The 13,223-nt window shown below is 34.6% G+C and overlaps 1 protein-coding gene across 1 annotated transcript in view; it reads right to left on the reverse strand.

Annotated features, from left to right (window-relative positions):
• Positions 1 to 740: 740 nt before the first annotated feature.
• The window catches only part of LOC137975668 (uncharacterized), a 61,175-nt gene continuing 48,692 nt past the window's right edge, over positions 741 to 13,223 (reverse strand). Inside the window, exons 6-7 of the mRNA XM_068822821.1 lie at positions 1,977 to 2,048; positions 741 to 816 (exon numbers count right to left, since the gene is read on the reverse strand). Coding sequence (XP_068678922.1) covers positions 741 to 816; positions 1,977 to 2,048 — 148 coding nt within the window. The remainder of the gene's footprint in view (positions 817 to 1,976; positions 2,049 to 13,223) is intronic.

The following is a 13,223-nucleotide window of genomic DNA, read 5'->3' on the forward strand; positions in this document are numbered from 1 at the left end:
AATTGGCATCAACCTGACTACCAGCTACTTGTTCCGCCCTGCGACCACCGACAATGGAGTAAGGGATGCACCCTTAAGTTCCACCACTGCAGAAGCCCGCCTGAAACTCTACCTAAAGCAAATGAAAGCTGACGAAGGAGAGACACTCCATGGCTTTCGATCAGGCTGTGCAGTCACCTTAGTACTAACAGGTGCTGATCTCTCGGAAATAATGGAGCACGTTGGCTGGGCACGACGCCATATGGCATTGTACTATCTACAATTAGCTAAGGTCTTAAACCCGAGTGGGGCCTCAGCCAGGTTGGCGGAAACGTCTGTAAACGTAGTTGCCACTCCATGCAAGGATATAAACGAGCTTAAGCGATTTGTCTGTGCGTTCCCTGGTGCTACCTCACAGAAAAGATCTCATCCTGAAGAGACATAACTCGTAACCCTATCAAGACGGCGTGCCCCAGAGGTTTATCGAAACGTGTAGTACTGAACTAGTTAGTAAATACACCATCGCTTTGCTCACCCAGCTTGTTCTATTTTATTTATTTATTTATTTTTTTGGAGTATATGGAAAATGGGAATGCAGGATGGGGGGCTCCAAAAAGGGGGATTGGGTGAAGAACTGATTGCTATTGACACTTTGTTTAAATCAGCTGTATGAGTCGCTTTGTATATGTCACACTGTACTCTGTACAGTAATCAGGCACATAGCTATGTCATAGTTTGAAAGTTTATTTGGGTCAACAAACTTACAGTTCTCGTAGCGCACCAAGTCCTGAGAAAACATTTTCTGGGAGGTGACTTATTTCATTGTATTGAAGATATCTAGAAATGAAAATAAGAAACGTAATGTATATTAAAACTAGTCCAAAACTAAGCAACACTACTTTTTAAAGTACATTCAGCAACAGTATTACGTAGAGCACTCGAACTAAACAAGAAAAATTTATTATTTACGCATTTATTCGAGATATTGTCATTTCCTCGAGGCCAAAACTAATGTTTGTCGGTAGCAATCAACTTGACTTTTTTATGTGTTCCTTTCTTTAATAAGGGACCTCGCTCAAATGAAAAAATAGGTGTTACAAAAAGAACCAACATTACATACTGGAATAACAGTTAGTATTAATCTTAGAAGGCTAAGGTCCAAATCCACCTTAATTTTAGACCCAAAAACAGTAGTGTAGCAGCTCTCGAAACGTATCACTTAATTAGCTCGATACCCAAGCTGAAAACAAAGCAGTAATTAGCAGCTCTCGCAACCGGCTATTATTAGGTATTGTAATCAGTTTCTATTGTTTAAGTCTAAGTCATTGTTTCAATTGTTTAGTCTTTTGTTTTCGGGTTTCGGTATCGAGCCAATCACATTATACGTTTCGAGAGCTGCTACATGACTCCCAAACAGGGTTATTTATTACTATTGACACTTTGTTTAAATCAGCTGTATGAGTCGCTTTGTATATAAGTCACACTGTACTCTGTACAGTAACCAGGCACATAGCTATGTCATACGTATTTTGAAAGTTTATTTGGGTCAACAAACTTACAGGGATTGTAGCCCACTAAGTCCTGAGAGGTGACTTATTTCATTGTTAGAGAGCGATATAGAATTAAAAAAACATGAAACGTAATGTCTATGGAAACTAGTCCAAGACTAAGTAACGAAGTTTTAACTCATGTTAACACTACTTTTTAAAGTACATTCAGCAACAGTAGAGCACTCGAACTAAACAAGAACAATTCCATGAATTCAATTTTAGCCTTTATTGCAGTTTCGTTCTCAGCATTCGTTGATCACGGCTTTACTCAATCCTACTTAAATAAGAGCAATACATTTAAGCCCAAATGACCTCCATGGGGTTCGCGCAAACCACTCAGAGCGATCAAATCAAAGGAAAAATGGATGACAGTGGACAATGCTTTGTGGAGCGTCCAGGCGCAAAGCTGTGTCATATCTTAAAAGTTTACTTGGGGAATATACTTACAGATTCCACAGACTTCTGAGTCCTGAGAAAACATTTTCTGGGAGTTGAGTTATTCCATTGTTATGAAGCTCCCTAGAAATAAAAACATGAAACGCAATGTATATAAAAACAAGTCCAAAACTGGGTAATGTGGTACTCTTGTTAATACTACTTTTTAAAGTACTATCAGCAACAGTACTGCATTCGAATTAAACAAGAACAATTCAATGAATTCCATTTTAGCTTATGTTGCAGTTTTGTTCTCAGGATTTGCTGATCACGGCTTTACTCGATTCTACTTAATTAACAGATAACAGCAATACATTTAATCCCAACTGTCCTCCACAGGCTCTACGGGAACGACTCAGAGCAAACAAATCAAAACGAAAAAGATGACAGCGGATTTCGTAATTTCAAAGAAAGCAGTAAGAAAAACTAAAACAGAACACAAAAAAGCTGGAAAAATCATACAAAATCGAAAGTATTTAAACTAAGGTAAATGTTTCTCAGCGAATAATAAAGCAAGAGACTAGTTCTCATCGACTGGTTGACGCGCGGCCGGAGGAAAAAGTGAGAAGAATATTTCTAGCCAGATGCTAAGGAGTTGCCCTGGTGTGTGCTGTTATCGTAGACTTCTGATTTCTGAACAAGGATTTTAATGACCAATGTGAGCCATTCATTTTCACCAGAAGGCTTTCCATATCTCTTGCTATGTTTGAAAATTTCTCTCTGGTCATATGTAGTTGTGATTGAATAATTTTGTGCTGGTCGCATGTAGTTATGCTGGCTTATGCTAGTGGTATATGCACATGTAATTATGCTGGCTGGTAATTGGTTATCTGCAGTTATCCTAGCTTGATTTCTTTCATAGACATCCATATGTAGGTATGCTGGCTTGTGGCTAGTGATATGTAGTTATCCTAGTGTTATTTCTTTCATTGCTATGCATATGTAGTTATGCTGGCTTGTGGCTTGTGATATGTAGATATCCTAGCCTTGTTCTTCTATGGTCAGTCTTTATAGTTATGCTGGCTTGTGGCTAGTCATATGTAGTTATGCTAGCTTTGTTTTTCTTTTCTGGCATCAAGGGTCAACCAACGCGTCGATTTTGTGTCTTGACAAACTTCACCCTTTCGATCTCATTTAGTATAATACTAGTCTTCCTGCTTTGGTTTTCGTTTGGTTCTGGGTCCTGTTTTGGTTTTGCAGATTTTCATCATGCCAAAAGCCAAGTCCAGTCGCTGTACTACCCTCACGAAACGTAGCAGCCCTCGATCTAGTGTCTAAGCCAGCAGCGCGGCTGTGCGGGCTGTTCCTGCAAGGACAGAACGGTCAACACAAGTTCAGTCTATCGCATTAGTGCCTGACCCTGATGTCTCTACCCACCCAAATGAGTCTGTGCTAGCAGAGTCGGTGAAATCCATGTTATCACCACAGTGTATGGAGTAAGTCAGACTGTTCTTCGTGCAGTGACCAGGCGCATAGCTATGTCATAGTTTAAAAGTTTATTTGGGCCAATATACTTACAGTTTCCATAGACTTCTGAGTCCTGAGAAAATATTTTCTGAGAGTTGAGTTATTCCATTGTTATGAAATAATAAGGTATCATGATGTCCTGATTGTTCTAAATTTGGAGGACTTGTTGAGAACTATAAAATCTTTATTTCTAAATCATAATAATAATAGAAATAATAATAATAATTTTAAACATACAATACTTTACAATAAAATAAAAATCTTAACCAAGCTTAATTAGACATTATAAAAAATTACAAATTTATAGAAAATATTATTCGTTATACCCGTGGTGTATAAAGAGTGTTCATTTCCATAATTCGTGCAATCATTTGGAGTAAACACTTATTAAAATATCATTATTATGATTATCATTATTATTACCATTGCTATAAAAATAGTAATAATATATTTCAGATATTGTCATTTCCTCGACACCAAAAGTAATATTAAAAAAATTATAAAAAACGTTCACTGGCTATATACAGTTAAAAACTTTCGAGCTTTCGGCTGTTAGGCTACAGCCTTCAATGTAGCCTGACAGCCAAAAGCTCGAAAGTTTTTAACTGTATATAGCCAGTGAACGTTTTTTATAATTTTTTTAATATGTTTTACTCTGGCTACGGTTCTTCTATTTTTAAACCAAAAGTAACGTTTGTCGGTGGCAATAAACTTGATTTCTTTATGTGTAACTTTCTTTAATAAGGGAACCTCGCTCAAACGAAAAAACAGTTGTTACAAAAAGAACCAACATGACATACTGGAAAAACGGTTAGAAGGCTAAGGTCCAAATACACCTTAATTTTAGACCAAAGAACAGTTATTTATTACTATTGACTCTTTGTTTAAATCAGCTGTATGATCATGCGTCGCTTTGTATATAAGTCACACTGTACTCTGTACAGTAACCAGGCACATAGCTATGTCATAGTTTGAAAGTTTATTTGGGTCAACAAACTTACAGGGTTTGTAGCGCACTAAGTCCTGAGAAAACATTTTCTGGGAGGTGAGTTATTTCATTCTTACAGAGCAATCTAGAATAAAAAAAAAATGAAACGTAATGTCTATGGAAACTAGTCCAAAACTAAGTAACGAAGTTTAAACTCATGTTAACACTACTTTTTAAAGTAAACTCAGCAACAGTACAGCATTCGAACTAAAGAAGAACAATTCCATGAACTCAATTTAGCTTTTATTGCAGTTTCGTTCTTAGCATTCGCTGATCACAGCATTACTCGATTCTACTTAAATAAGAGCAGTACAATTAAACCCAAATGACCTCCATGGAGCCCGTGCAATCGACTTAGAGCGATCAAATTAAAGGAAAAATGGATGACAGTGGACAATTCTTTGTGGAGTATCCACGCGCAAAGCTGTGTCATATTGTGAATTCGAATTAAACAAGAACAATTCAATGAATTTCATTTTAGCTTATATTGCAGTTTGTTCTCAGCATTTGCTGATCACGGGCTTACTCGATTTTACTTACTTAATAGAAAAGAGCAATATAATTAATTCCAATTGTCCTCCTTAGGCTCTACGGGAACGACTCAGCGCGAGCAAATCAAAACAAAAATAGATGACAGTGGAATTGATAGTTTCAAAGAAAACAATAAAAAAAAACTAAAACAGAACACCAAAAAGCTGGAAAAGTCATACAAAATCAAAAGTATTTAAACAAAGGTAAACGTTTCTCAGCGAATGATAAGGCAAGAGACTGGCCCTGACCAACTGGCTAACGCGCGGCCGGAGGAAAAGTAAGAAGAATATTTGTAGCCAGATACTAAGGAGTGCTGGCCCTGGTTTCTCCTGTTAACGTAGACTTCTGATTTCTGAACAAGGATTTTCATGACCAAATCTGTTCAATTGAAACACAGATTTTTCCGTGAGCGTTTATGAAAAACCTTCTCTTTACGGATCATAAAGTAAAAAATCAAAGTTTATGCGCCTTGTGTTTGGAAATAATTGAGTTTCATGATGTCCTGATTGTTCTAAATTTGGAGGACTCGTTGAGAACTATGAAATATTTATTCCTAAATAAAAATAATAGAAATAATAATAATAATAATAATTTTAAACATACAACATTTACAATAAAATAAAAATCTTAACCAAGCTTAATTAGACATTATAAAAAATTACAAATTTATAGAAAATATTATTCGTTATACCCGTGGTGTATAAAGAGTGTTCATTTCCATAATTCGTGCAATCATTTGGAGTAAACACTTATTAAAATATCATTATTATGATTATCATTATTATTACCATTGCTATCAAAATAGTAATAATATATTCAAGATATTGTCATTTCCTTGACACCAAAACTAATGTTTGTCGGTAGCAATCAACTTGATTTCTTTATGTGCTACTTTCTTCAAAAGGGAACCTCGTTCAAATGAAAAAATAGTTGTTACAAAAAGAACCAACATGACATACTGGAAAAACGGTTAGAAGGCTAAGGTACAAATACACCTTAATTTTAGACCAAAGAACAGTTATTTATTACTATTGACTCTTTATTTAAATCAGCTGTATGATCATGAGTCGCTTTGTATAAAGTCACACTGTACTCTGTACAGTAACCAGGCACATAGCCTTGTCATAGTTTGAATTTATTTGGGTCAACAAACTTACAGTTCTTGTAGTGCAGTAAGTCCTGAGAAAACATTTTCTGGGAGGTGAGTTATTTCATTGTTAGAGAGCCATCTAGAATTTAAAAAACATCAAACGTAATGCCTATGTAAACTAGTCCAAAACTAAGTAACGAAGTTTTAACTAATGTTAACACTTTTTTTGTAAAGTACACTCAGCAAAATTACAGCATTCGAACTAAAGAAGAACAATTCCATGAACTCAATTTTAGCTTTTATTGCAGTTTCGTTCTTAGCATTCGCTGATCACAGCTTTACTTGATTCTACTTAGATAAGAGCAGTACAATTAAACCCAAATGACCTCCATGAAGCTCGCGCAATCAACTCAGAGCGATCAAATCAAAGGAAAAATGGAGGACAGTGGACAATTCTTTGTCGAGTATCCACGCGCAAAGCTGTGTCATATTGTGAATTCGAATTAAACAAGAACAATTCAATGAATTTCATTTTAGCTTATATTGCAGTTTCGTTCTCAGCATTTGCTGATCACGGGCTTACTCGATTCTACTTACCTAATAGATAAGAGCAATACAATTAATTCCAATTGTCTTCCATAGGCTCTACGGGAACGACTCAGCGCGAGCAAATCAAAACAAAAATGGATGACACTGGATTTGATAGTTTCAAAGAAAACAATAAAAAAAACTAAAACAGAACACCAAAAAGCTGGAAAAATCATAGAAAATCAAAAGTATTTAAACAAAGGTAAACGTTTCTCAGTGAATAATTAGGCAAGAGACTGGCCCTCACCAACTGGCTAACGCGCGGCCGGAGAAAAAAACTAAAAAGAAAATTTGTAGCCAGATAGTAAGGAGTACTGGCCCTGGTTTCTGCTGTTAAAGTACACTTCTGATTTCTGAACAAGGATTTTCATGACCAAATTGGTTCAATTGAAACACATAGATTTCTCCGTGAGCGTTTATGAAAAACCTTCTCTTAACGGATCATAAAGTAAAAAAATCGAAGTTTTCGCACATAGTGTTCAGAAATGATAGAGTTTCTCAATGTCCTGATTGTTCTAAATTTGGAGGATTTTGTTGAGAACTATGAAATCTTTATTTCTAAATAATAATAATAGAAATAATAATAATAATAATTTTAAACATAAAATATTTTACAATAAAATAAAAATCTTAACCAAGCTTAATTAGACACTATAAAAAATTAAAAATTTATAGAAAATATTATTCGTTATACCCGTGGTGTATAAAGAGTGCTCATTTCCATAATTCGTGCAATCATTTGGAGTAAACACTTCTTAAAATATCATTATTACGGTTATCATTATTATTACCATTGCTATAAAAATAGTAATAATATATTCGAGATGTTGTCATTTCCTCAACACCAAAACTAATGTTTGTCGGTAGCAATAAACTTGATTTCTTTATGTGCAACTTTCTTTAATAAGGGAACCTCGCTCAAATGAAAAAATAGTTGTTACAAAAAGAACCAATATGACATACTGGAAAAACGGTTAGAAGGCTAAGGTACAAATACACCTTAATTTTAGACCGAAGAACAGTTATTTATTACTATTGACTCTTTGTTTAAATCAGCTGTATGAGTCGCTTTGTATATAAGTCACACTGTACTCTGTACAGTAACCAGGCACGTAGCTATGTCATAGTTTGAAAGTTTATTTGGGTCAACAAACTTACAGGGTTTGTAGCGCACTAAGTCCTGAGAAAACAGTTTCTGGGAGGTGAGTTATTTCGATCTTATAGAGCAATCTAGAATAATAAAAAAAATGCAGCATTCCAACTAAACAAGAAAAATTCCATGAACTCAATTTTAGCTTTTATTGCAGTTTCGTTCTTAGCATTCGCTGATCACAGTATTACTCGATTCTACTTAGATAAGCGCAGTACATATAAACCCAAATGACCTCAATGGAGCCCGCGCAATCGACTTAGAGCGATCAAATCAAAGGAAAAATGGATGACAGTGGACAATTCTTTGTGGAGTATCCATGTGCAAAGCTGTGTCATATTGTGAATTGGAATTAAACAAGAACAATTCAATGAATTTCATTTTTGCTTATATTGCAGTTTGTTCTCAGCATTTGCTGATCACGAGCTTACTCGATTCTACTTACTTAAAAGGTAAGGCCAAAATAATTAATTCCAATTGTCCTCAATACGCTTTACGGGAACGACTCAGCGCGAGCAAATCAAAGCAAAAATGTATGACAGTGGATTTGATAGTTTCAAGGAAAACAATAAAAAAAAACTAAAACAGAACACCAAAAAGCTGGAAAAATCATACAAAATCAAAAGTATTTAAACAAAGATACACGTTTCTCAGTGAATAATAAGGCAAGAGACTGGCCCTCACCAGCTGGCTAACGCGCGGCCGGGGGGAAAAAGTAAGAAGAGTATTTGCAGCCAGATACTAAGGAGTACTGGCCCTGGTTTCTGCTGTTAACGTAGACCTCTGATTTCTGAACAAGGATTTCATGACCAAATCTGTTCAATTGAAACACATAGATTTTTCCGTGAGCGTTTATGAAAAGCCTTCTCTTTACGGATCACAAAGTAAAAAATCGAAGTTTTCGCGCATAGTGTTCCGAACTAATAGAGTTTCATGATGTCCTGATTGTTCTAAATTTGGAGGACTTGTTGAGAACTATAAAATCTTTATTTCTAAATAATAATAATAATAATTTTAAACATACAATATTTTACAATAAAATAAAAATCTCAACCAAGGTTAATTAGACATTATAAAAAATTACAAATTTATAGAAAATATTCTTCATTATATCCGTGGTGTATAAAGAGTGTTCATTTCCATAATTCCTGCAATCATTTGGAGTAAACACTTATTAAAATATCATTATTATGATTATCATTATTATTACCATTGCTATAAAAATAGCAATAATATATTCGAGATATTGTCATTTCCTCGACACCAAAACTAATGTTTGTCGGCAGCAATAAACTTGATTTCTTTATGTGCAACTTTCTTTAACAAGGGAACCTCGCTCAAATGAAAAAATAGTTGTTAAAAAAATAACCAACATGACATACTGGAAAAACGGTTAGAAGGCTAAGGTACAAATACACCTTAATTTTAGACCAAAGAACAGTTATTTATTACTATTGACTCTTTGTTTAAATCAGCTGTATGATAATGCGTCGCTTTGTATATAAGTCACACTGTACTCTGTACAGTAACCAGGCACATAGCTATGTCATAGTTTGAAAGTTTATTTGGGTCAACAAACTTACAGGGTTTGTAGCGCACTAAGTCCTGAGAAAACATTTTCTGGGAGGTGAGTTATTTCATTCTTACAGAGCAATCTAGAATAAAAAAAAAATGAAACGTAATGTCTATGGAAACTAGTCCAAAACTAAGTAACGAAGTTTAAACTCATGTTAACACTACTTTTTAAAAGTACACTCAACAACAGTGCAGCATTCCAACTAAACAAGAAAAATTCCATGAACTCAATTTTAGCTTTTATTGCAGTTTCGTTCTTAGCATTCGCTGATGACAGCTTTACTCGATTCTACTTAGATAAGAGCAGTACAATTAAACTCAAATGACCTCCATGGAGCCCGCGCAATCGACTTAGAACGATCAAATCAAAGGAAAAATGGAGGACAGTGGACAATTCTTTGTGGAGTATCCACGCGCAAAGCTTTGTCATATTGTGAATTCGAATTAAACAAGAACAATTCAGTGAATGTCATTTTAGGTTATATTGCAGTTTCGTTCTCAGCATTTGCTGATCACGGCTTTACTCGATTCTACTTACTTAATAGATAAGAGCATTATAATTAATTCCAATTGTCCTCCTTAGGCTCTACGGTAACGAGTCAGCACGAGGAAATCAAAACAAAAATGGATGACAGTGGATTTGATAGTTTCAAATAAAACAGTAAAAAAACTAAAACGGAACACCAAAAAGCTGAAAAAATCATACAAAATCAAAAGTATTTAAAAAAAGGTAAACATTTCTCAGCGAATAATAAGGGAAGAGAATGGCCCTCACCAGCTGGCTAACGCGCGGCCGGAGGAAAAAATAAGAAGAATATTTCTAGCCAGATACTAAGGAGTACTGGCCCTGGTTTCTGTTGTTAACATAGACTACTGATTTCTGAACAAGGATTTTCATGACCAAATCTGTTCAATTGAAACACATCGATTTTTCCGTGAGCGTTTATGAAAAACGTTCTCTTTACGGATCGTAAAGTAAAAAATCGAAGTTTACGGGCGTAATGTTCGGAAATAATTGAGTTTCATGACGTCCTGATTGTTCTAAATTTGGAGGACTTGTTGAGAACTATGAAATCTTTATTTCTAAATAATAATAATTTTAAACATACAATATTTTACAATAAAATAAAAATCTTAACCAAGCATAATTAGACATTACAAAAATTTACAAATTTATAGAAAATATTATTCGTTAAGGCTAAGGTCCAAATACACCTTACCTTTAGACCCAAGAAAAGTTATTTATTACTATTGACTCTTTGTTTAAATCAGCTGTATGATCATGAGTCGCTTTGTATATAAGTCACACTGTACTCTGTACAGTAACCAGGCACGTAGCTATGTCATAGTTTGAAAGTTCACTTGGGTCAACAAACTTACAGGTATTTTAGCGCACTAAGTCCTGAGAAAACATTTTCTGGGAGATGAGTTATTTCATTGTTATAAAGCACTCTAGAATAAAAAAAACATGAAACGTAATGTATATGAAAACTAGTCAGAAACTAAGTAACTAAGTTTTAACTCATGTTAACACTACTTTTTAAAGTACACTCGGCAACAGTACAGCATTCGAACTAAACAAGAAGAATTCCATGAACTCAATTTTAGCTTTTATTGCAGTTTCGTTCTTAGCATTCGCTGCTCACAGCTTAACTCGATTCTACTTAGATAAGAGCAGTACAATTAAACCCAATTGTTATACCTCCCAATTCAAATACGTTTTCTGATTGGAGGAGAACGTGTCACGTGTCATTGGTCAAAACTTCATGACGCCCTAGGGCAACAACAACTTGAACTTTCGACTCACACGTGATCAGGTCGTCCACCTTTTAAACGGCGGCAAATCTAAACAAATGCAATTCAATGAATTTCATTTTAGCTTATATTGCAGTTTCGTTCTCAGCATTTGCTGATCACGGCTTTAAACGATTCTACTTACTTAATAGATAAGAGCTATACAATTAATTCCAATTGTCCTCCATAGGGTCTACGGGAAATACTCAGCGCGAACAAATCAAAACAAAAATGGATGACACTGGATTTGATAGTTTCAAAGAAAACAATAAAAAAAACTAAAACAGAACACCAAAAAGCTGGAAAAATCATACAAAATCAAAAGTATTTAAACAAAGGTAAACGTTTCTCAGCGAATAATAAGGCAAGAGACTGGCCCTCACCAGCTGGCTAACGCGCGGCCGGAGGAAAAAGTAAGAAGAAAATTTGTAGCCAGATACTAAGGAGTACTGGCCCTGGTTTCTGCTGTTAACGTAGACTTTTGATTTCTGAACAAGGATTTTCATGACCAAATCTGTTCAATTGAAACACGTAGATTTTTCCGTGAGCGTTAATGAAAAACCTTCTCTTTACGGATCATAAAGTAAAAAATCGAAGTTTTTGCGTATAGTATTCGGAAATAATAGAGTTTCATGATGTCCTGATTGTTCTAAATTTGGAGGACTTTTCGAGAACTATAAAATCTTTATTTCTAAATAATAATAATAACAATAATAATGATAATAATAATAATAATAATAATAATAACAATAGCAATAATAATAATTATTTTAACCTTACAATATTTTACACTAAAATGAAAGTCTTAACCAAGCTTAATTAGACATTATAAAAAATTACAAATTTATAGAAAATATTATTCCTTATACCCGTGGTGTACAAAAAGTGTTTATTTCTATAATTCATGCAATCATTTGGAGTAAACACTTATTAAAATATCATTATTATGATTATGATTATTATTACCATTGCTTTAGAAATAGTAATAATAGTAATAATAATAATGTTTCGCATTTATTCGAGATACTGTCGTTTCCTCGACGCCAAAACTAATGTTTGTCTGTAGAAATCAACTGAACTTGATTTTTTTATGTGTTCCTTTCTTTAATAAGGGGACCTCGCTCAAATGAAAAAAACAGGTGTTACAAAAAGAACCAACATGACATACTGGAATAACAGTTAGCATTAAACTTAGCGGAAGGCTAAGATCCAAATACACCTTAATTTTAGACCCAGAAAAGGTTATTTATTACTATTGACTCTTTGTTTAAGTCAGCTGTATGAGTCGCTTTGTATATAGGTCACACTGTACTCTGTAAAGTAACCAGGCACATAGCTATGGTCAGCTATGTCATAGTTTGAAAGTGCAGTTGGGTCAACAAACTTACAGGGATTGTAGAGCACTAAGTCCTGAGAAAACGTTTTCTGGGAGGTGAGTTATTTCATAGTTAAAGAGCCATCTAGAAATGAAAACATGAAACGTAATGTATATGAAAACTAGTCAGAAACTAAGTAACGAAGTTTTAACTGATGTTAACTTTACTTTTTAAAGTACAGTCAGCAACAGACAGCATTCGAACCAAACAAGAAAAATTCCATGAACTCAATTTTAGCTTTAATTGCAGTTCCGTTCTTAGCATTCGCTGATCACAGCTTTACTCGATTCTACTTAGATAAAAGCAGTACAATTAAACCCAAATGACCTCCATGGAGCCCGCGCAATCGACTGAGAGCGATCAAATCAAAGGAAAAATGGAGGACAGTGGACAATTCTTTGTGGAGTATCCACTCGCAAGGCTGTGTCATATTGTGAATTCGAATTAAACAAGAGCAATTTAATGAATTTCATTTTAGCTTATATTGCAGTTTCGTTCTCAGCATTTGCTGATCACGGCTTTACTCGATTCTACTTACTTAATAGATAAGAGCAATACAATTAATTCCAATTGTCCTCCATAGGATCTACGGGAAATACTCATTGCGAACAAATCAAAACAAAAATGGATGACAGTGGATTTGATAGTTTCAAAGAAAACAATAAAAAAAACTAAAACAGAACAAAAAAGCTCAGAAAAA

This window comes from Montipora foliosa, chromosome 11, assembly GCF_036669935.1.
Source record: "Montipora foliosa isolate CH-2021 chromosome 11, ASM3666993v2, whole genome shotgun sequence".
In the NCBI taxonomy this organism is placed as follows: domain Eukaryota; kingdom Metazoa; phylum Cnidaria; class Anthozoa; order Scleractinia; family Acroporidae; genus Montipora; species Montipora foliosa.